The sequence below is a fragment of the Micropterus salmoides genome, unplaced genomic scaffold (assembly GCF_014851395.1).
Source record: "Micropterus salmoides isolate LMB-PRFRI ecotype aquatic unplaced genomic scaffold, ASM1485139v1 Ms_hic_scaffold_5, whole genome shotgun sequence".
Taxonomy (NCBI): Eukaryota; Metazoa; Chordata; class Actinopteri; order Centrarchiformes; family Centrarchidae; genus Micropterus; species Micropterus salmoides.
The window spans coordinates 39,370,008-39,394,524 of record NW_024044237.1 but is presented as its reverse complement, the minus strand read 5'-3'; the positions used below and the strand labels follow the sequence as shown (position 1 = coordinate 39,394,524).

At 42.1% G+C, this 24,517-nt stretch overlaps 2 protein-coding genes across 4 annotated transcripts; both read left to right on the top strand.

Moving 5' to 3' along the window:
• Positions 1 to 1,463: 1,463 nt before the first annotated feature.
• Positions 1,464 to 11,875, top strand: LOC119888393 (receptor expression-enhancing protein 6-like). 2 transcript variants are annotated; one of them, XM_038698954.1, is made up of 6 exons: positions 1,464 to 1,611; positions 7,757 to 7,850; positions 8,256 to 8,394; positions 8,597 to 8,765; positions 8,859 to 8,989; positions 10,188 to 10,760. In XM_038698954.1, the coding sequence occupies exons 1-6, from the start codon at positions 1,479 to 1,481 to the stop codon at positions 10,269 to 10,271; spliced, it is 750 nt and encodes a 249-aa protein (XP_038554882.1). In that variant the 5' UTR covers positions 1,464 to 1,478; the 3' UTR covers positions 10,272 to 10,760. The 2 variants fall into 2 exon arrangements, with proteins under 2 accessions (XP_038554882.1, XP_038554883.1); XM_038698955.1 differs by lacking the exons at positions 1,464 to 1,611; positions 10,188 to 10,760 and adding exons at positions 6,107 to 6,527; positions 11,382 to 11,875.
• Positions 11,876 to 13,204: 1,329 nt separating this feature from the next.
• Positions 13,205 to 21,529, top strand: LOC119888394 (UPF0449 protein C19orf25 homolog). Of its 2 annotated transcripts, none has more exons than XM_038698957.1 (3): positions 13,205 to 13,361; positions 14,073 to 14,239; positions 18,466 to 21,529. In XM_038698957.1, the coding sequence occupies exons 2-3, from the start codon at positions 14,098 to 14,100 to the stop codon at positions 18,606 to 18,608; spliced, it is 285 nt and encodes a 94-aa protein (XP_038554885.1). In that variant the 5' UTR covers positions 13,205 to 13,361; positions 14,073 to 14,097; the 3' UTR covers positions 18,609 to 21,529. The 2 variants fall into 2 exon arrangements, with proteins under 2 accessions (XP_038554885.1, XP_038554886.1); XM_038698958.1 differs by having other exon boundaries at positions 13,210 to 13,361; positions 14,046 to 14,239.
• The last annotated feature ends 2,988 nt before the right edge of the window (positions 21,530 to 24,517 follow it).

Sequence of the window (24,517 nt, the reverse complement as noted above, 5' to 3'; positions counted from 1 at the left end):
GACAGGTCTCATCTATAGTATAGCGAGTAATGAACAGCAGATTATAGGGAGATAAAAAAATTATTGTGATTAAATGATGACGTTATTCTCATAAAAATCTTTCTGGAGATGTCAGATTACACAGATATGTTGGAGTTTCCAACTGAATTAAAATGAATTCATTTATCCTTGAGGTGAAAAGGTTACAGAGACTAAATCATCACCTACTGAATTATATTCTGGTATATTTTATATTTTAAATTGTCACCTGCTGCCTGAGTTTTGTGTTTCCGTTGACATAGCCTGGATAAAAACATTTACTCCATAACGTGATGCAGAAAAGGCAGAAACTGGTGCAGTGTTTAATGATAAAACCCCAGACCCCCCCTCTATATAAGTAGCTCCTCCATTGCTAAAGGCTTATTATGAACTAACTATAATATGCCATAAATTCTCTAGAATTAAAAGAAATACAGTCTCTGGTTTTGAAACATAGATTATGGGGGGAAGACTCCCCAGTACCAGGTTTGGTCGACATTAAGGCTGTCATGTCTGGAGGTTGGCGGGTATCCTGATCACACTGATCTGAGCATGATTATTGACTTGGCAAAAAACCAAGATGGTGACGGCCAGAATGCCAAACTGGAGGCTTCAAAACGGTCGTGCATAAAACCAGCGGGGGACGTCATGGCGGCTACGCCCACTACTTTTATACCATCTATGGTCCCAACCTCATTTCGATTTGGGATCCTACCAGGTCTAAGAACATTTTCACACATTTACTTGCTATTGGAATTTTTTTTCTTTAGAGTTATGAAAGAACATTTTGCTTATATGAAAACCCTGTAACCCTGTTCCTGCTGCCTCTTTCCGCAGCCTTCCTGAGGGCTGTGCTGTAGATTGATCCACAGCGTCCACTACAGTGTCGGAGAGCAGTGGCAGGGAGCCCCAGGGAGCCCCAGGGAGCCCCAGGGAGCTCCAGGGAGCCCCAGGGAGCCATAGGGAGACTCAGGGAGCCATAGGGAGCCATAGGGAGCTCCAGGGAGCCTCAGGGAGCTCCAGGGAGCCCCAGGGAGCCCCAGGGAGCCACAGTGAGCCACAGGGAGCTCCAGGGAGCCACAGGGAGCTCCAGGGAGCCACAGGGAGCCTCAGGGAGCCATAGGGAGCGCACCTCAACAGTCTCAGGACAAAGAACTTTCCTGATCTCCTTGTAGAACAGAAACCCAGCAGTCCTTTGTCTCCAGGAAGCCGTCAGCTGGTGAGTCAGCTGTCAGCTCAGTTTCTCGTCTGCAGCTGAACAGAAAAGGTTTTGAGGACGGGGTCGAGTCACGCGTCTTCTTCTGCTCTGCTCCATTTGTGCACCTCCTCCTCCCCTCCTCCTCCTCTCCCCATTAAAGCAGATTGTTTCTGTCAGAGGATTTCACTCTGCTGTCTCTCCCTCTCCTCTGCAGGTCGTCTTCCTCTGACTCCTCTGTTGATCGAGGACCTGATTGAGGACCATGGGCCTGCTGGACATCCTGTCGTCCATAAAAGACCGAGCCGAAAAGTTTCTGAACGAGAAGAACATAGTGACGGATTTTCTGGGGAAGGTGGAGGAGAAGACGGGGATAAAGAAGAAGATCCTTGCCGGGGGTACGTGAGCTTTTTCTGTTCACTCAGCTCGGTTCATGATCAACACGTTCTGGATGATTCGCCCGTCGTTCTGTTTTACATTTAGTAGATGTGCACTTACCTGTTGCATGAAGGCTGAAGAGGATTCAGTTAATCCTCCTGCGATAGTAGAACAGCTGCTGTCTGTAAACGTCAGCCTGTAAATGTTCTGCAGCAGTAGTTTTATAACACAGACCGCTCAAACAAAAACGAATCATCTCGATATAACATAAATATAAGAAGTTTATGGGATATATCATACAGTTTATACTGTGTATAAAGAAACACTTATTACATTTGACAGTGACGCAACAGATAAACACCTGGAGAGACAGAAGTAATAAAATATATATATCTAGGAAACGGTCAGTATAAACATGCAGTTGAAGTTTACATTTACATTTACAGCTTTTTCTTGACATTTAATCCTTGTAAATGTTCCTGTCTGAGGTCAGTGAGGGTCACAACTTTATTTTAAGAGTGTGAAATACCAGAATAACAACAGAGAGAATGATTAATTTCAGCTTTAATTTCTTTCATCACAATCCCAGTGGGTCAAAGGTTTACATGCACTGAGTTCATGGGGTCATTCACACCGGGGACGCTGGGGACATACAAATGTCTGATTCTGTCCCCACCACATTATGAAAGCATAAATGTTCTGAGAAATAGCTTGGAACAAGAAATGTTAAATAACAAATGAAAATGCTTTGATAAAAGTTCATTTGCACAATAAGAAAACCTACAATGCAGTTAAAATACCGAAGAAAGAAAGAAATGTGCATTGACCAAAAAACACTAACTTAAGCTAAAAAAAACAACTTGCTGATTATAAAATGACCAAAAACGTGCAGGACCGATCAGTAACTTTAACAACTTGACCAAACAGGAGGGAAGACTAAATCAGGACTCTGCAGGGACAATATTACAGGAGAATGCAGCACAGAGAGCTGCACTCACTCAGATTCTGTGAGAGGTTTGGAGTAAATTTACATTTATTCATTTAGCTGACGCTTTTATCAAAAGCGACTTGTAATTGCTGTACATGAGAGGTCAGAGGTCGCACTGCTCTGGAGCAACGAGGGGTTAAGTGTCTTGCTCAGGGACACAATAATTGATGTGATGGAGACAAAATCAGCCATTTCAAAGGCATGCGTCTTGTCCACTGCGCCATCTCCACTAGAGCTGCAACTAATGACTAATGATGATTAGTCGACTACTCACGATTATTTTTGTCCCCCCCGCCCTAATTAAACCAGTTAAATATATATAAATATATATAAATACCTAATTAAATATCTTTCAAGTGACTCACTGATCTCCAACACGCAGCCTGACGAGCTAACGTTACCATCAAGTGAACGAGGTTTACTATTCAGAATAAACACCAGTATCAACGCCAGGGGGAAACCAGAGAAGAAGACAAGACAGCGTCGGCCGATTTATACAAACTTTAAAACTTTTAACTGCTTAACAAAGATTTTTGCTTTGGAACTATATAAAGTAAAAGCAAATTAAAAGCAATTACTAAAACCACAACTTTACACTAACAGTGTCTATTTAGAACAATAAAGCAACAGGCAGCTTTCACGCTGCTGCAGTTTATTTATCAAGAGTGCTTATAGGTTTTAGGCTATAACTCAGTGGAGAACGTTCTGCAGGCTGCATCACGAGCCAGATGTTCCTGTACTTTGAACCTTTACTCATTACTTTTTAAAGCTGGGTCTCATCGCAGTGGAAGCGATGCTGCCCCAGCACTTCCTGTGGTGCACTGCAGTTAGAAACGAACAACCAGAAATGTTCCCTACATGAAGATCGCTACCTCTCCCTTAAACAGCATCTCTGTAAGGACGCGTCTAATCGTTGCAGCCCTAATCACCAACCCCCAAATTGGTGCAGAAACTTTGACTTTTTGAAGATTTCCTCAAAACCCTGTTTAAAGATCGTCTCGTCTTGTGAGCCCCTCTGTCCTCACCACTTTCTAACACAAAGTGACGCCCTTGACCAAGTTAGTTTTTAGTGGCGTTGCCTTTAAGTAGTTTAACTTGGGTCAAACGGTCCGGGGAGCTTTTCACAAGCTTCTCACTGTAAGTTTCAGACAGAACTGATGAAACTGAGTTGGGTTTGTTGACCTCCCTACTCGCACACCTTAAGTACACATACATGCAGTAAATCAACGTACTTTTACTTTTACAATCGCAGCCGCTGCAGCTTCCTTGGCCGCCATTTTCACAAGTTTAAAAATCCGTTGTTGGTCCCTCCCCTTCCATTACGTAGCAAAGATGGCGGCCGTTGAGGGTGAGAAGTGTCCAGCGTTCCACACTCAACCTTTTGACCCTTATGAGTTCTCCTGTCAAAGCACTGAGGTCGTCCGATCCGATGCTCCTCGATGTTCCCAGATCAGGTTAAAACTAAGAAAGCTACAGAGCTTCAGTGGCTGCTCCCAATTATTTTACCTTTTCATATCAGAACTGCTCGAGCTGCTGACATGTTCAAGTCCTTTCTGAAGATCCACCTCTGTTTGAACTTCTGACCAGTGGAAGTGTGATTTAGTGAATTACAGGTGAAATAATCTGTCTGTGAACAAACTTTTGTCCTGCACAAAGAGAAACGTCCTAACGGACCTTCCACAACTATAATTTGTTCACATGAAATCTGCTCAGTGGTTAAAAAATGAGTTTTAATGTCTGAGTGTCTGTAAACGTCTGACTTCAACTGTATATAATTTTGAATAAAGATAAGAAGAACAAAAGAATTATGTTGCTAAGAGTTGTTGCAGGTGTAGACAGGTGTAGAGGAAGGGGCCGAGGACCAGTGGGGCTTCAGTGTTGGCGGGGATGGATGGAGATGTTGCCGTCCCGAAACTTACCGTCTGTCGCTGAGGAGGTTTAGTATCTAGTGGAGGTGCTGCAGCTTCTTGATCATCTGATGAAGAAGGTGTCGTCTGTAGATTGTAAAGCCCCCTGAAGAAAACAGTGATGTTGGGCTGTATAAATAAAACTGACCTGACTTGATGCTGCTGGATCGGGAAGTTGATTCGAGGTGTTGGAAGCGATATATAGACTGGCTCCTCATGAGTAGTGTGGAAGATGTTAGTGTTCTTTGATTTGATAGTGGATGTTTTCCCGATGATGGGAACTGCTGAGTGGAGACAGATGATCTAAATGTTCTCCTGAGAAACACATAGTCAGTAGATTATATGTCTGTTATATTTTCATATATGGTCACCAAAATCATTGCAATTGTCAGAATGGCGTCCACAAAAAGTGCTTCTTGTTGGTTGTGTACGTAGAGGAGCTGCTAGCTAGACTTTATTTCCCAACGTTACTCCAACACAACAAACTCCTCTCATGTTTCCACCGTCGTCTTCCTGCAAGAACTCTCACGAGATTTCAGAGCGAGAACTGTTCACGGCTGCCGGCTGAAGCATCTAAACCTTTTGTACCTACGAGGCACCAACATGTCTGAAAATAAGGCAGGCGTTTCTAAATCACTGTGTGCGTGTTGGTCTTTATTTTCTCTCTTTTTAAATATGAAAGCAACATTTAGTTAAAACTCAACATCCACTTACTACTGAAGCTTTCAGCACATCTGGTGGCCTTCCCCACCGCTTCATCATAGGTCAGCGTTTATTCATCAACTCTGTTTCTGGTTTTATCCACATGCAACTTTTGATCACAAACCTTTCTCATGTTGACACCGGAGGCCCAACATGTCAGGTTATTACCATTTACACAGAATGTTGTGTAATTATAACTCTACATATTTGAATCTTGCTGCAGTATAATTGACTTTATTATCTCCACTGTTCTTGTTTTTCCATTCAGGTTTTTTATGCTCAAGTGTACATATGAACAGATAGAAACACACTTGTAGTTACACAGATACAGAAGGGTGTTTCTTTCCATAATAGTGCTGCAGCTAACCATTATTGTCATTGTTGATAAATCTGTTGATTATTTTCTCGATAAAGCGATTAGTCGTTGGTCTATAAAGTGTCAGAAAATTGTAAAAAAATGTCGATCAGTGTTTCCCAAAGCCCAAGGAGACGTCCATAAAAGTCTTGTTCTGTCCACAACCCAAAGATATTCACTTTAATGTCACAGAGGAGCAAAGAAACCTGAAAATATTCACATTTAAAAGCTGCAATCAGACTCAAACCGATTAGCTCTAACAAACTATCTTTAGCTGAATCCAGGTTGGAACAACAAGGCAATTCAGAGTGCGTTACATAAAGACATACAGGGCTATATATATATATATATATATATATAAGGAGCAAAATCTAAATTAAATGAAGATAAAAATAAGAATAAATAGATTAAGACAAATCGTGCAGTAAAATAAAAATGACAGCCACAACAAAAATATAATTATTATATATAATTTAGTAATATGCAGTGGCAAACAGAGAAGTTTTAGGCTTTAAAAGAAGTGAGTGTGAGCAGATCTTCAGGTTTTGATCCTGATATGTGGAGAATTAAAAACAGCTGATGACAGTAAGACGCCTGCTGAAAGCGTTGATCCGGCCTGGATCTAACCGGGAGCGTTGGATGCAGGGAGGCTGCGGTGACGGGAGATTTTAAATATAAACGCTCACTGTTGCAGCGACGCTCCGGATCAAACTCTTGCATTAACAAGAGGAGAAACAAACAATGAATATTGAACACTGATCAGTTTGTTACTCGCAGTATTCAGTTCCTGAGCAGTGAACAGCAGTCTATTCACACCACGCTGGTGCTCGTACAGTGGATCAGTAACACGCTGGCATGATGTCACTGTAGTGCCTGGTGCACAGTGTCCCCCACTCTGCGGGACACTTAAAGCAGATTATCCACAGGGACAGACAGCGGAGCAGCCGGCCTCCATGTGTGAACCGCCACATAAGCTGATCAGAGGTAGGACGGTTTTTTACTTCCTGTCTGTCTGCCGCTCAGGTTGGGTCTGAATATCTGCAGAGGTGGCAGGTTAGTTAACAGAGTCCTCGTGGTCTTTATTCTGTCAGTCTGTCAGTCATTTGACCTGCGGCTGTTCAACCCTCTGAAGCCTTTACCTTCTTACCTTCGGTGTCTGTGTTTATTTTGTCTGTAAGTCTGCAGAGAGTTGAAAGCTTTCTGATTCTGTTTGCTTCCTCTAACGCCGGGCAGACACTCATTTTACAATCGGGCTGAATTTCTGGCTGATCGTCCTTTGACGTGTAGTTTCAGGTCACGACACCTGATTGTTTTACCTGATCGATCAATGATCTGCCTGTCGGGCGGTTGGTTGGATTTCAGGTCAGAAATAGCCAATTCCTTACTTCACCATTTTAATCCTACTTCAATCTCCACCTTACCACTTCTTGATTCTGCTTTTCCCGTCAGTTCTCTTTTCCCCACACTCACACTCACATGCACGCGCCTCTGCTGCAAACACACCTGCTTGCATAGGTGTCATTTACACCGGGGACGCCGGTCACATGTCCCCATCGCTCTTTGAAAACATTTGAACAATGTTCTGAACAAATAGCTTGGAACAGCAAATGTTAACTAACAAAAAAAATGTTTTGAGGAAGGTTTTTTTTTTGCAAAATAAGAAAACATGCAGTGCAATTAAAATATAGAAGAAACAAACGTGCGTTGTCTAAAATAAGTAACAATAAGTAATAAGCTAAAAAAACAAGCTACTGATTATAAAATGACCCAAAACCGTGCAGCACCGATCAGCAACTTGTTGACAGTTTCTTTTGGGCCAAGTTTTCCCCCTGTGAACATGACAAAAGAGGAGGAAGGACTAAATCATGGCTGCATGTGAGCTGACTGGATATTACAGGAGAAAAGTTGGTCTGCAGGAGAAACAGATCTGAAAGCAGCACAGAATGACTGAGAGCTGCACTCACTTACATTCTGTTAGAGGGTTAGATTTACAATTGTCACCTGCTGCCTAAACTTTGTGTTTCCCCACACAAATAAAAACATTTCCACTATAAATCGCTCATATGTTTAAGAGTTGAAGATGTTAGAACAAATGTTAAAATATCGTCTCGTCTTGTGGGTTAAGTGTCTCGTCACTCGTCAGTTAATATCGTTTTTTATGTATATCTGCCTCATTGTGGACATGCAGTTTGTCTCCTGTGTGTCTCGTCCAGGTGCCGTCTCACTGACAGGACTCTACCTGGTGTATGGATATGGTGCCTCCCTCCTCTGCAACCTGATTGGTTTTGTCTATCCAGCTTATTATTCGTGAGTACTTCCTGTGAAGATACAGCTCTGCCTGTCCCTTTGTTTGCCAGTCAAGACAGCAAACGAGACAGATGGTGCCTGGTGTTTCTCGTATTACTTTGCCTAAAGCCTTTGGGACGTGAGTGCTGAACTGGAAGCTCTCAGCAAAGGATTCCAGCTTATGTCTAAGTTAAAATAGAGAAATAAAGTCCCTCCCTTCCCCTTCCACCCCATGGAACCTTATTTCATAAAGAATATACTCGTTATATATTTTTATATACATATTTCCGTAATAAGGTCCCCTGGTGGTCCACCGGAAGGCCTAGGCTCTCTACTGTACGACGGTTATGGCGGTATTTGAAAGGTCTGCGTGATGGACGGCTCGCCTGAAACATTCTGACAGGCTGCCTCCTCTCGTATCTGCAGAATCAAAGCCATTGAAAGTCCGAGCAAAGAAGACGACACAAAATGGCTGACGTACTGGGTGGTGTACGGCGTCTTCAGCCTGGGCGAGTTCTTCTCCGATATCTTCCTCTACTGGTTCCCGTTCTACTATGCTTTTAAGGTGAGAGAGAACACTTCAGAACCAGTGATTGTTGAAGTTAGGACTTAAAGTTGACCATTAACACTCAGCAACACATGTCTGTCGTGGCCCACATGTATATTATTAGATTCTTAGATTCCCCTACAGAATCAGAGACGAGGGATTCGGAGGTCTGAACCCAGGCTAGGACTAATGTGGATCTCTCTGTCCTCTGTGGTTCCAGTGTCTCTTCCTGTTGTGGTGCATGGCTCCGATGTCCTGGAACGGCTCCCAGATAATCTACGACAAAGTGGTACGGCCCATCTTCCTCCGCCACGAGGCCATGGTGGACAACATGGTGAGCAACCTCGGCGGGAGGGCCATGAGTGCCGCCGAGAACCTTACCAGAGAAGGTACAGACCGGTTCAACACCTGGACGTTGTGCTTACACATTAGCTTTTAAAAGCATTTACTCGGTTGAATTCTCCTGTCTTCCCTCTCTTCAGTCCTGACCACCCTGATAAAGAACAAAGCCCTGGTGACTCCGGGACAGCCGGTCGCTCAGCCTGAACCCAAAAGTTTACCGAGTTCATCAGCAGCTAAAGTAGCTCCATCAGAGCCGAGCGAAGAACGACCAGTAAGTAAAGCACAGCTATGAACCTTAAAATCTGGATAATTCCTGTTAACCCAACTGCTGTAAACTTTACCGTTGAACTTTGTTCACTGTAGAAACATAGTTCTGTTTAAAATATTAAATTCTAATCCCGTTCTGAATGAATTTATTTATTATTAGTTAGTCATGAAAACGAGTATCGATACAGAACTGAACCAACTGGCAGGACAGATAAAATCCCAGCGGCCCCCATCGCGAAGGGTCTCGGTAAACTTCATATGAGCCGTTCAGGCAGAAGAAACAGACTCCTCCTGAAACTACAAACTGTGGCACTTCTTTTTGTACAGACTGAACAGTGACATGCATCATGTTAGTTAGTGAGCTTTAAAGGAGTTGGTCAGTCCATTTAAATACTCTTTAGACAGAGCCAGGCTAGCTGTTTCCCCCTGCTTCCAGTCTTTATGCTAAGCTAAGCTAACTGTCCTGACTCCAGCTCAGTATCATCACTTCATGGCCCTGACTGCTGACATTTCAGTCCGTCCTCACAGCGATTAATTTATTTCCTGCTCAATGACAGCAAACTGATTATGTTTGGGGTGTGGACAAGAGAGGACCTTTGAGGACATAGTCTTGGTCTTTGGGACATTTTTCACCATATTCTTATTCCGTTAGCAAGCTAGCTAGATCGATTGCAAACACACCAAATAAATATTCAGTTTATCTAAGATATGTTTTTGTACCATCAACTCCTGCCTCAGAACTGTGTGCTGTTTCTATTTCCTCAAAGGTCAACATGGTCAGGACAGATTTCTCATATTTGTGTCCACAAACGTTCAACCTAGTCCAAAAGATTTACACAGATTTACTTCAAATGTCCTTCAGCCCTGCAAATCAACTGATAAGTACGATTCCATGGCTGCATCTGTGGGATGCTAGCAGGACTCTTTACTGTTAAAATGCGAGTTAATATAATATTAAATGAACATTGTGTACATTCAGATTAGAGATGAGGACTGAACATACTAACCCATCTGTCCTGTTCACTGTTCCAGCCTTACCTGGGTTAAGCAGTACGGTAAGTCTACTGGTTTGGTGTCAGTGGCATATTTTACAGTCAGTGAATGTGGTTAGAGGATCATTAGACCCTCGGTGACCCTCTTAGGACATCAGTGTTGTAACGTTTTAGAGGTAAAACAGCTTTTTTTCTAACGTGGTGCTGTAGCAGCAGCAGGAGCTGACAGGATCCTCCAAGAAGCTACGGAGACCTGGAAGCTTCGAACACCCCTCCCTCCCGGCCTGCTGCTAGACTAGAAGCATCAGCGCTGAGAGAAATCAGTTTCCCTGACTGATATTTTTACAAATCTGCTGATTGGTTTTTAAAATATCAGCTGCAACAACTATCGACTCCAACTCCAAGCCACAGGAGATAAGCTGGAAAATAAATATTAGTCTTGTATAAAGAGCAAGGAAATATAATAGTGATCCTTTTGGGAGCTTGATTTGATGAAAACATCAGCAAGAAGAGTTTGAGTTAAGCATTCATCAAGTCACGTGCAGGGTTCGCCGTTACATCACTGATCCTGGATGCTCCCTGATAAAGTCCGGGGCAGGAGTACGGAGCGCAGGAGGTGACTGGACGACGCGTTTTATAAGTCGCACATGCACTTTAGTACAGCTCATGTGTTCTTTAGTAATGGTGTGTTCACATTCAACGCATAGAATTTTCACCACTTGACTACTTGTGTTTATTCTTAACACTCCCGATAATTATGTCATTTGGGTTTTGCAGCGTGACTTCACGTCTGTTCACGTGTTTGCATTGACTTTGCAAGCGTGCGAAAAGCTCCCTTTACGTTCTCTATTAACACACAGTAAGACTCACAAGCCGCTGGCGATGCTCTCCCTCTGCCCAACGGCGTTTCAGTGCTCAGTCAGCGCCGTTAAAGCATGTGTGCAACTTACTTAAAGGAGCAGTGTGCAGGATTCAGTGGCATCTAGCGGTGAAGCTGCAGATTTCATCCAACGGATGACCCCTTCCCTCGCCCTCCCCTTCCAAGCATGCTGGAGAACCTCCGGTCAAGTCGTGGTTCAGCTTCTTTCCTGTTGTTTCAGTCCTGCAGATAGCAGCAGAGGAAGAGGAGGAGCCTCAGTGGGGGGAGAGGAGCAGAGAGGAGAACACCTCCTGTCAAAGGGACTGATTTCCTTTTTATGTCAGATAGGTTATATTTATATACCATAATATTACATATATTTTTATCTGTTAACAGGCTTTAATATATAAATGTGAGAGTTTGGTTCAAAACTCTGCAGACAGACTGATTTTACATCCTGTTTCTTATTGTTCTTATTTGTTAATGGCTTTCTGAGGCTCAGGGGATGTATTTTCTTTTCTTTTTTTTATGTAAATCACCTGAAGCTGGATAATAACACTCACCAGCTCACGTTTAGCAGACTGCAGGTTCTGTGGAGCTGCTCCATCATTGTGAGAACGCTTATCCACCTGCCAGCCTGCACCACCCGGAGGAAAGGGAAGTAACCTGCAGACGTCAGCGTCGCCTCCTGCAGGCAGAAGACATCCGCTGAGATTTTAACAAGGGCATCACCTGCAGGCAGCGAGTTACAGCGGCACTTTCCTGCTTATGTAGAGCTGCTGTTTACGAGTGTTTAATGTTTTATATTTAACATCTGCAGCAGCTGCAGCACTCTGCCTGCAGGTGGTGAAAGCTCAACATCTGGTGGTTTCAGCTTCGGGTGCTTTGCATCAGTGACACTGTATCCTTTTTCTTTCTCATTACACCTGTTGCTGTTATTTATGGAATATGTGTTTTGTTTTGTTCATTAAGATAAACGAGATCATGACCTTGATATGACAATTACATTATGATAAGAAATAAAAAGTACTAATCAGAAGAAATTGAACACTTGACTTCTCTGTCGGACGGAAGGTGCAAAGATCGCAGCCTCATAAAAACAAGACTGCTGTGAGACAGCGGAGGTTTGAACTAAATGCTAATGTCAGCGTGCTAACACGCTCACAAAGACAATGCTAACATGCTAATGTTTAGCAGGTGTAATGTTCATTATCTATATTTTGTGTGTAACGTCAGTACAGCCTCACACAGCTGCTAGATGGATTTTTAATCCTTTTCATCTCTTTGATGTGTCTTTGATTTCATTTATGGCCATACATATGAAAAAATACCTTGTTTAATTCACTACACTCTATGGTATATACTATATTTAAAGTATTTACGGTTACATACTGATCTATGGATGGGTTATATTAGAAATATGGCTTTTGTGAATATTATTTATGTAGCCATAAGTAATATATCTACAGGTAAATACACACACCTATATATTCAACATAAAAAAACTTTACATTACTTAACACAGTTATGTTTTCTTATTTTCTATATATTTTTTGTCTGGGAGTCGTCACCGTTCATCTGCAAATCTGGACCGAACCAGCAGAGGCCGACAGAGAAGCTGCAGAATTTGAGTTTTTGTCAAGACAAATGTCTTAAGATTTATTCCTCCATCATAGTACTAACCAGGTCCGACCCTGTTTAGAGTCTGGGCGAGTTCAGATTTAGATTTAGATTTTGTCATTGTGCTAAAAAACAAAACAAAATCCGGTCCTGACAAGTCAGTCACACACATAAGATTTTAATTCTTCATTTGAAGGGATATAAACATTCCAGGAAACTTGCTAAATATTTAGTATTGAATTTGGATTCATATAATTTTAGTATTACCGACAGTTAATGACTGAAAAATGTATTTTCTCAAGAGCAAAACAGTAACATGTGTCCCTTTCCCTTCCTCTAGACCTAATAAATGGTCCTTTTGTAATTTTGTTAACTTTATTAACATTTAAATGCATACCAAGAGCATGACAAACATTGAGGCATCACATATACATAAAAAATCATATTAAGGCTTCATATTCATCAAAACTACAAATTCACCAAAGGCAGCAGGATAGGTGTCAATTATAATCTAACCAAAGAAGGATAACTGCAGAAGTAATAAAGAATAATAGTAAAGTAAAGAATAAAAAGAGTTTGTTAACAGAAAAACACATTCTCATTTCTACAAAACATTCCAGTAGAAAATTAATTCTGTCTGAAGCAAATTTCCTCTGTGAGGAGAGCGTGTGACGTTTCACGAGGGCGTGGCCTTCGTGCGTCGACTGTCGACGTACTGACGTGGCAGGTAACACGTTGACGTGGCGTGCTGTTTGCGTCCATTCTCCCATCCAGCAGCGCCACCGATGCATTTTCACCTGCTTCGCTCCCGTGTTGACCGTCCTGCGGTCCCGTGTTAGTTGCAGGAGACGGTCTGGATCAGAGCTGAGACCCTCCCGCTGTTTTCCAGCAACACAACTTCACCGGTGAGCACCTACAAACTAATCCTTCTGGCCTGTTCAGTGAAAATGCCGAATTCCGTAGAGTAGTTGTGGAAGTTGAACTATAATTGCTAAACAGCACATATGTAACTGTCTTGTGTCTTTACCGAAGATCTTGGACGAATCTTAAGGAGTTTTTGTCAAATTCGGCTTAGAAATATTTCACGGGGCTGCAACGCATTTCCACGTAGAGACCGATTAAGTTAGCAATATTGTCCTCGGACGATACCTGCGCGAAACAGGTTTACTACTGTGCTAAAGTTATATAAGTTGATTCTTTATTGAAATAAATAATTGTTTGCTGTTGTGTTTTATGCCGAATTAAAGAGTTAACACGTAGCATTTCGGAAATGTATTTTAGTCAGTGTTTTGCAAGCTGTGTACGTTCATCGACACATACGTGTAATTTAATAGATGCATTAAGAGAAGTCTGGTGAAGGTATCCTCCCTTCACGTGTGGGGCTGTGTATGTTGAATTATAGTACACAGGGAATACATCCTAAATAAAAAGTCGATGTTATTAAGCATAATATGTGCATAACATTCAGTGCCACTGTTGATCAGCAGTGCTTGGCCAGGTAATCAACGTTAACGGGGAACACCTGGAGGAGGAACCTGAGCGCGGGATTTGCAGCTGCTCTCTGTTCAGTCTCATGTTTGTTGTGGCAGGTAAACTGATGGACGGTTTGTGCACAGATGCAGGAGGTGAAGCGGCAGCAGAATGAATATTGGTTCTAAAAGTAAGAAGCGGGTGGTTCTGCCCAGCCGTCCTGAGCCCCCGACCGTAGACCAGATCCTGGAGGACCTCACCAAAGCTGCTCCCAACGATCCGGTCTTCAGCATCCTGGAGAAGACTGGACAAGGTGAGTCCACACAGACCTGCAGAGTCAACAGGGAGGCAGCTGCTGTAAGATAATGTTAAAATACAGTAACTCCATAAAACATAATGTCCAGCAGTGCACACTGTTGACTACATGTCAGTTTAGTCTCTCTTGTAGTTTACTGTCGGTCTCTCTTGTAGTTTACTGTCGGTCTCTCCTGTAGTGTACTGTCGGTCTCTCTTGTAGTTTACTGACTGTCTTTCCGTGTGTTTGCTGTCGGTCTCTCCTGTAGTTTGCTGTCGGTCTCTCCTGTAGTTTGCTGTCGGTCTCTCCTGTAGTTTGCTGTCGGTCTCTCCTGTAGTTTGCTGTCGGTGTCTCTTGTAGTTTACTGACTTTCTTTCCGTGTGTTTACTGTCGGTCTCTCTTGTAGTTTGCTGTCGGTCTCTCTTGTAGTTTGCTGTCGGTCTCTCCTGTAGTGTACTGTCGGTCTCTCCTGTAGTGTACTGTCGGTCTCTCCGTGTGTTCGCTAACTGTCTCTCTTGTAGTTTACTGACTGTCTTTCTGTGTGTTTGCTGACTGTCTCTCTTGTAGTTTGGTCTCTTGTAGTTTACTGACTGTCTTTCCGTGTGTTTACTGTCGGTCTCTCTTGTAGTTTGGTCTCTTGTAGTTTACTGACTGTCTTTCTGTGTGTTCGCTGACTGTCTCTCTTGTAGTTTACTGACTGTCTCTCTTGTAGTTTGCTGACTGTCTTTCCGTGTGTTTGCTGACTGTCTTTCCGTGTGTTTGCTGACTGTCTTTCCGTGTGTTTGCTGACTGTCTTTCCGTGTGTTTGCTGACGCTCTCTGTTGGAGTTTACTGACTGTCTTTCCGTGTATTTACTGTCGGTCTCTCTTGTAGTTTACTGTCGGTCTCTCTGTGTGTTTACTGTCGGTCTCTCTGTGTGTTTACTGTCGGTCTCTCTGTGTGTTTACTGTCGGTCTCTCTGTGTGTTTACTGTCGGTCTCTCTGTGTGTTTACTGTCGGTCTCTCTGTGTGTTTACTGTCGGTCTCTCTGTGTGTTTACTGTCGGTCTCTCTGTGTGTTTACTGTCGGTCTCTCTGTGTGTTCGCTAACTGTCTCTCTTGTAGTTTACTGACTGTCTTTCTGTGTGTTTACTGTCGGTCTCTCCTGTAGTTTACTGTCGGTCTCTCCTGTAGTTTACTGTCGGCCTCTCCTGTAGTTTACTGTCGGCCTCTCCTGTAGTTTACTGTCGGCCTCTCCTGTAGTTTACTGTCGGCCTCTCCTGTAGTTTACTGACTGTCTTTCCGTGTGTTTGCTGACTGTCTCTCTTGGAGTTTGCTGTCGCTCTCTCTTGGAGTTTGCTGTCGCTCTCTCTTGGAGTTTGCTGTCGCTCTCTCTTGGAGTTTGCTGTCGCTCTCTCTTGGAGTTTACTGTCGGTCTTTCCGTGTGTTTACTATCTGTCTCTCTTGTAGTTTGGTCTCTTGTAGTTTACTGACTGTCTTTCCGTGTGTTTGCTGACTGTCTCTCTTGTAGTTTACTGACTGTCTTTCCGTGTGTTTACTGTCGGTCTTTCCGTGTGTTTACTGTCGGTCTTTCCGTGTGTTTACTGACGGTCTTTCCGTGTGTTTACTGACGGTCTTTCTGTGTGTTTACTGACGGTCTTTCTGTGTGTTTACTGTCGGTCTCTCTTGTAGTTTGGTCTCTTGTAGTTTACTGACTGTCTTTCCGTGTGTTTACTGACGGTCTTTCTGTGTGTTTACTGTCGGTCTCTCTTGTAGTTTGGTCTCTTGTAGTTTACTGACTGTCTTTCCGTGTGTTTACTGTCGGTCTCTCTTGTAGTTTACTGTCGGTCTCTCTTGTAGTTTGGTCTCTTGTAGTTTACTGACTGTCTTTCCGTGTGTTTACTGTCGGTCTCTCTTGTAGTTTACTGTCGGTCTCTCTTGTAGTTTGGTCTCTTGTAGTTTACTGACTGTCTTTCCATGTGTTTACTGTCGGTCTCTCTTGTAGTTTACTGTCGGTCTCTCTTGTAGTTTGGTCTCTTGTAGTTTACTGACTGTCTTTCCATGTGTTTACTGTCGGTCTCTCTTGTAGTTTACTGTCGGTCTCTCTTGTAGTTTGGTCTCTTGTAGTTTGCTGACTGTCTCTCTTGGAGTTTGCTGTCGCTCTCTCTTGGAGTTTGCTGTCGCTCTCTCTTGGAGTTTGCTGTCGCTCTCTCTTGGAGTTTGCTGTCGCTCTCTCTTGGAGTTTGCTGTCGCTCTCTCTTGGAGTTTACTGACTGTCTTTCCGTGTGTTTAGTTTTGGTCTCTCCTGTAGTTTACTGTCGGTCTTTCCGTGTGTTTACTGTCGGTCTTTCTGTGTGTTTACTGTCGGTCTCTCTTGTAGTTTGGTCTCTTGTAGTTTACTGACTGTCTTTCCGTGTGTTTGCTGACTGTCTTTCCGTGTGTTTGCTGTTGGTCTCTCTTGTAGTTTGGTCTCGTAGTTTACTTACTGTCTTTCCGTGTGTTCGCTGACTGTCTCTTGTAGTTTACTGACTGTCTCTCTTGTAGTTTACTGTCTGTCTTTCCGTGTGTTTACTGTCTGTCTTTCCGTGTGTTTACTGTCTGTCTTTCCGTGTGTTTACTGTCTGTCTTTCCGTGTGTTTACTGTCGGTCTCTCTTGTAGTTTACTGACTGTCTTTCCGTGTGTTTACTGTCGGTCTCTCTTGTAGTTTACTGTCGGTCTCTCTTGTAGTTTACTGTCGGTCTCTCTTGTAGTTTGGTCTCTTGTAGTTTACTGACTGTCTTTCCGTGTGTTTGCTGACTGTCTTTCCGTGTGTTTGCTGACTGTCTTTCCGTGTGTTTGCTGACTGTCTTTCCGTGTGTTTGCTGACTGTCTTTCCGTGTGTTTGCTGACTGTCTTTCCGTGTGTTTGCTGACTGTCTTTCCGTGTGTTTGCTGACTGTCTTTCCGTGTGTTTGCTGACTGTCTTTCCGTGTGTTTACTGTCGGTCTCTCTTGTAGTTTGGTCTCTTGTAGTTTACTGACTTTCTTTCCGTGTGTTTACTGTCGGTCTCTCTTGTAGTTTGCTGTCGGTCTCTCCTGTAGTGTACTGTCGGTCTCTCCTGTAGTGTACTGTCGGTCTCTCCTGTAGTGTACTGTCGGTCTCTCCTGTAGTGTACTGTCGGTCTCTCCTGTAGTGTAGTGTCGGTCTCTCCTGTAGTGTAGTGTCGGTCTCTCTGTGTGTTTACTGTCGGCCTCTCTTGTAGTTTACTGTCGGCCTCTCTTGTAGTTTACTGTCGGCCTCTCTTGTAGTTTACTGTCGGCCTCTCTTGTAGTTTACTGACTGTCTCTCGTGTAGTGTACTGACTGTCTCTCGTGTAGTGTACTGACTGTCTTTCCGTGTGTTTACTGTCGGTCTCTCTTGTAGTTTGGTCTCTTGTAGTTTACTGACTGTCTTTCCGTGTGTTTACTGTCGGTCTCTCTTGTAGTTTGGTCTCTTGTAGTTTACTGACTGTCTTTCCGTGTGTTTGCTGACTGTCTTTCCGTGTGTTTACTGTCGGTCTCTCTTGTAGTTTGGTCTCTTGTAGTTTACTGACTTTCTTTCCGTGTGTTTACTGTCGGTCTCTCTTGTAGTGTACTGTCGGTCTCTCTTGTAGTTTGGTCTCGTAGTTTACTTACTGTCTTTCCGTGTGTTTGCTGACTGTCTCTCTTGGAGTTTGCTGACTGTCTCTCTTGGAGTTTGCTGACTGTCTCTCTTGGAGTTTGCTGACTGTCTCTCTTGGAGTTTGCTGACTGTCTTTCCGTGTGTTTACTGTTGGTCTCTCTTGTAGTGAACTGTCGGTCTCTCTTGTAGTTTGGTCTCGTAGTTTACTTACTGTCTTTCCGTGTGTTCGCTGACTGTCTCTTGTAGTTTACTGACTGTCTCTCTTGTAGTTTACTGGCTGTCTTTCCGTGTGTTTGCTGACTGTCTCTCTTGTAGTTTACTGGCTGTCTTTCCGTGTGTTTGCTGACTGTCTCTCTTGTAGTTTACTGGCTGTCTTTCCGTGTGTTTGCTGACTGTCTCTCTTGTAGTTTACTGGCTGTCTTTCCGTGTGTTTGCTGACTGTCTCTCTTGTAGTTTACTGGCTGTCTTTCCGTGTGTTTGCTGACTGTCTCTCTTGTAGTTTACTGGCTGTCTTTCCGTGTGTTTGCTGACTGTCTCTCTTGTAGTTTACTGGCTGTCTTTCCGTGTGTTTGCTGACTGTCTCTCCTGTAGTTTACTGACTGTCTCTCCGGCTGTTTCCCTCCTCAGGCTCGTCCCGGCCTTCAGAGAGCGACGTGGACTTGAAGTTCCAGCAATGCCGTCAGTACCTGGAGCTGAACAATCGGCTGCAGGAGGTTGGAGATCGGCTGCTGAAACAGAGGATGGAGCTGCGAGCGGCGGGGAACAGCTAGAGAGAGACGTGGCAGAGGTCAAAGGTCAAACACTCTGAAACTGTCCTCTCCTTCTCTGCTCGGGACGTTTTCAGTGCAGACGGCCCGGTGGCCCAGCTGCCAATGATGGACCTTGGTGGTGGTTCAGGAGCCCCAGTGTTGGCTGACCTCTGACCCCACGATTTAAACATGTGCGTTGTGCTGATGATGGCTGCTTCCCATTGGTTCGCCAGCTAAACCTTTAACGTGCAACAGCAGCAGCAGGACATGTTTGTATCAGCGGTAACTTAATAAGGCTGATTCAGTCATTACTTATCAATTAATCAATTTACTTTGTCAAATCAATTAACTTACAAAATATTACCATAAATGACATACATTTCCAGAGTGTTAAATGATGTTAAACTGACTGATATGTATTTTTCCTGGACACCATTTACTAAAAACTATTAAATTTCTTCTAAAATGAGGTAAAGCAAAGAGATGATCATGTTTAACAAGTTCAGACCAAGACCATAACCCCTAACCCTTAACTGACTATAATCACATCCTTTGTCAGGTATCAGAACTGTAGAGTTTTGATTTATCAGCCATTGTTGCTGGTCAGATCAGATAGAAGTGTTTAGACTGAACTTGAAGTCCGTTTGTGGTCAGTCGTCGATAATTTGCCCTCCTCTGAGTTTTCCGTATGCACGCTCCTGAAGTAAAAATCCTAAATTATTCATCTTGTGTAGTCACATATAGAGAATAAGGGAACTCTGAAGCAGCAGAGCTGGAAACCCTTCACTGTTTCAAAGCGTCAAGATGGGGACATCTGTACGGCATTTTTATTGAAGGACTAAGTTCAAATTATTTCAAGTCTGTCGTTTAACAACAGTCAGATGGATATGGCAAGCAGTTTTAACATTTATTCCTTAAAACTTAAAAGGCGCTATTGAAAAGCTACTAGTACTTATTTATCAGTCACTAGTAAAATTAAAATGTTCCTATCAACAAGCCATTTTACTAGTCATTAATGAATGACCAATAACCCAAAACAATTTCTAGTAAGAATGAAAATATTACTAGTATCTTTTGGAATAGTTATTAACTAATGAATAGGTACTAGTATCCAAATAATAGATACTATTAAAATTTAAATAGTTACTAGTAACTAATGAAAATGTGATATCTGAACTGCAGAGCTCCATAGATTTCAGAGGCAAAAAAGTGCAATTAGTAACTAATGGAATAGTTACTAAATTAAGTATTAGTATCTAATCAATTGTTACTAGTAAAATGGAAAAAGTTACTAGTGACTTATAAATAAGTACTAGTAGATTTTAAATAGCGACTTGTAAGTTTTAAGGAATAAATGTTAAAACTGCTTGCCATTGCAGAAATGGATAGAAAGCCTTAGTCTCACCATGATGGGACCTTTTTTATTTCAGAAAAATATGTACGGTAATCAACGGCAGGAGGCAACTAATGTTTAGACCCTGTTTGAATTGTACACAGAATTTCACACGTTTGTCAGTTCAAAGATAATTTAATTCAAGAGTTGCAGTTTGTCGTGAAACTGTAAAGTAACATTTAGTTTCGTGTGAAACCGCTCAATGAACTAAATCTCTCGTCTTGCAAAATATACGTCACTGACATGTTAGCGCTGTAATGCTAAGCTAACATTCATTAGTAGCTTGCTACTAGCTAGGTAACTTAGCTATGTTCCACGCATAAATATAAGTCACCTGACGTGTTTAATCCAACAACTCCTGGTCTTTTCATCACATCATCTACACAAGGAAGCTCTTTGACGTTAGCTTCAGTAATGTGAGTTTTAATGACGTTAGCTTTTGTAGCTGGAGCTTCAGGGACGTTAGCTTCAGGGATGTTCCCTTCAATTAACTTCAGTAATGTAACATTAGATTCAGTTTGCTTCAGTGACATTAGATTCTGTTGCTGAGAGAAAGTTATGGCATCACGTGTGACTTTTGTGTTTGTCGTCTTTGTTTAAGTCTAAGAAAATGCGTATTTACAAAGACCACAAACCCAAAAGTCGCATATGTGACGCCATAACTTTCTCTCAGCGACTGAAGCTAACGCCACTGAAGCTAATGACGTAGGAGCTTGCGTCACAGAAGCTAATGTAGCTAAACTTAATGTCACTAAAGTTAACATTACTGAAGCTAACTTCACTGAAGCAAACATTGCTGAAGCTAACGCTAATGTCACTAAAGCTAATGTTATTGAACACATCAGGTGAGATACATCTGTGCTTGGAACATAGCTAAGCTACCTAGCTAGTAGCAAGCAAGCAATGAATGTTAGCTTAGCAGCACAGCGCTAAAATGTCATTAACATATGTTGTGCGAGACAAGAGATGTAGTTCATTGAGCGGTTTCACACAAAACTAAATGTTAATTTACTGTTTTAGGACAAACTATGGTGGGCAAACTTGGGCTCTCTATCATTCCTTCTGTTCATACTGGACATTAGAAGATCCTGATGCTCTTTCACTGCAAGTGTTTGGGTCACAATCCTCAGTCTTTTTTAGAACAAACATAGAAGTATACGAGCTTATCTGAAGTTAATATGAAGCTTCAGTTTGAGTTTATCAAATCTAGTCTACGTCGTTAAAGTTCTTCTTCCAGTCTTTTCCTACCGTCCCTCCACTGCGGCTCAGCGAGTAATAAATAGACGAGAACCTCCGGTATTTAAAACCAGTACGCCACCTATACATATGTGGGTTGTAGTGATGGTGGTCTCCTAATTTTTGGCGCATCAATTGATCTTGTTTACAGGTTGACACCATCGAGTCGTCCGCTTCCGACGTTGTTTATCTACGCGTCTCCTCTTAAAACTGACTTCACGTTCAGTCTGAACACCTTTTGTTTTGACGAGGTGTCAGTGAATGTTACCCCTAACCCCAAAAACAAATAAAAAGCACTATGTTGATGATGAAATTGTTTTTCCTGTCCTGCGTCTGAGTGAAGGAAAGTCAACACAGCCGTTTTAATGAAACACATCACTTTTTATTGGATGAAAACATTTATTACGACACACCTCTGTTGCTTTGCCTATTTCACACGGCACCAAACGCCTCTGTGGTCTTGTTCACGCTCGAAAGGCTGGGACCTTAAGATCAGGTGACACAAGACATCACCTAATAACTTGTGTCCATTAAATTAAAGGTTTTTCCTCTAATCAATCTAATAATGTATCTGATTTCCAGTTTTGAAAACCATTGATCCACATGCAAGTTCATAACATTATCTATGCAGAATATTTGTTTTGTGAATTGAGAGTAAATGCAGAGCATAAGGTACATTATTTAAACTTAATCTGCATTAGTTTGGACATGAGCTCGACTAAATTCTCATCTCCAGCCGGGCGTGAACAAATCAGCTGACAGTGACAAACTTCCAAGACCTTCGGATGGCGTTTAAACTTGTGCGTCTCATTCAAACAAATTTTCATCGTTTCATTCTGGTTTTACTTTCAGGGGCTGTTTTTTTAAAATGATTCTCGACCTACAAATCTGTCTTTTTAAGTATCAAATGCTCAACGACAGCGTTTATAAATCCACCTCCTGCTGTGGGCTCGAATAAAGGACAGAACATTTTGACTGTGAAATTATGACATCACTTCAAATTCTGTGGTTGTATTTTACCATTTATAAACCTGTGTGAACATGAGATGATCCATCCACTATTCAGTCAACTGCCATGGCGATACAAGAGTCTAGTTAGCAGAGGTGAGTCTACTCGCCTCATAGGATATGATTTTTATCAATCAAAAACAAAACAGGCGATTAAGTTCAGATTAGCAAAATAGCCTTGCTAGCAACAGAAAACTTGTGTTTGTCACCACATGAACTTCAACTTTAGGTCCAGTCAACATCCACAACCCCCCTGAAGTGGCTCTATGCCCGCCCCCCCCCCCAGTTGGAGAACCTAACTTATGGTGTAATTGATAATAATTTACCGGACTGTCGTGACTCAAGACAGCTAATGTAGAAGTCTACGTCACCTTTTGACTGAACCGCATTGCGCTCGCTGGAATAAGTCAGGTTTCACAGTGTTGACATTTTACACATCAAACCAAAACATTTGACGAAATTTAATTCATTTGAGATATTGATCTGCCCTGTTTGTAGCTGCAGAAAATAAAATGATAATTCAAAAAAAAGAGATCTGAAATTATTTCAATGCTGAGGTTTTTGGCCAAAATTTTCATTATAACACACAAATTCTAACATGTTTTCCACAGCTACACTTTTACAAAAGGTGATATACAACCACAGGTGTTGAAATTATAAATAATTTCACAAACTCAAAATCTTATTGACCCTTATTTGAACCCATAAGCAATAGGTGAGATACAGTTACAGCTTCTCATTTATCAATCTCATAATAGCGGGTGGGACTTGAAGTATTAGCATTCAAAAGCTACATGGGCTTTATTCATACTCAAAACATGCTTTGGAAATACAATAGGGTGGTAGTAGTAAATACAAAACCTCGTTCTGATGAATAAACAGCCCCTTAATGTAAATTCATCTTTCTGTCCGGCACTCTGCTGTCTTTGATCTCCGGGCACACATGGAGGAGTGATGGTACAACTACAGAGAATATTCATCGACTTCTTCTCGACCTATCACTACTTTTACAGCAACACAGTTAAGCAGATATTAACACGTTATAAAGACTTCCAGAGGATAACTTCAGTAAGGACACGCGTCCCCCAACTCAAAGCCCAACCATCATTGAATCAAATCTTTTTGTTTCTTGACAGGTAATACTCAAAAGCAAACTGTCTGAATCTAGGAGCAAACACAATATATGTCATCGCATTCGATTGACAGGCTTTGTTCATCTACGCTGACAGTTTATAGCATTATAGGTCTTTGCGGCACTTGAATACAGATGGCTAGTAACGCTCTCGTCTGGCTTCAGAAAGTATTTTACCACTGAATAACAACATCATTGTCGTCCAGCGTCCACAATGTTAACAGGTGTGTGTTTTTATACAGTTAGTGAATATATTAGCATGCTGTCAGGGAGGAACACAGAGATTCTCTTGCCCACCGGGAAGCTTTGAAGATTTTGTATATCTGCATGTTATTTACAATACGGATTAAGACAAAAGAGTACAGGAGAGTGTGAAGTTACTCAGAATCAGCTGATAGTTTGGAAAATGACAGTAGTTGCTATAATATTTTCTGCAGCAGTAATGGAACTGGAGTCCAGTAGGTGTCGAGATGAACAGCTGTGATAAATCATACCCTCAAATTAGAAATGTAAGTGCTCAGCATTCTTATTTAATTTCCACAAGTAGTAAATTTCTACTGTGGGAGATGACATAATGTAAATTTGTCATACAGTTTATATCGCGATAGCAATCCTAGAATATTTCAGGCAGGATATGTTGCCAATCACAGACTGGGACTACTTTATGCAAAAAATAATTTTAAATAGGATTTTTGCATCTATGTGATTAAATACGTTGATTTGTCAAGTACTTAATTGGCTGAATTAGCCACAAACAGCTACTCAATTATTTGTGCAGAAAATGTACTATAGCACAATGTATATAAATTTTGTAACATCAAAATTATATATATGGTGATAGATTTCATCCGTCTCGCTAACGCCAGACTGTCAAGCTAGAAGTTCAAAATTAAATGGGGTGGTGGCCCGGGTTCAATTCCCACTGTGACGCATCCACCACATGTCCCTGAGCAAGAAACTTAACCCCTAGTTGCTCCAGAGGCGTGCGACCTCTGACATATATAGCAATTGTAAGTCGCTTTGGATAAAAGTGACAACTAAATGAATAAATGTAATTTAGTGGTAAGTTTTTATTCTCTTAACCTGTAATATACATTACAGGGGATGTCTCTGATAACACAACTTTGTGTTGAGCTGCCATAAGACGTCAGTCCAAGATCA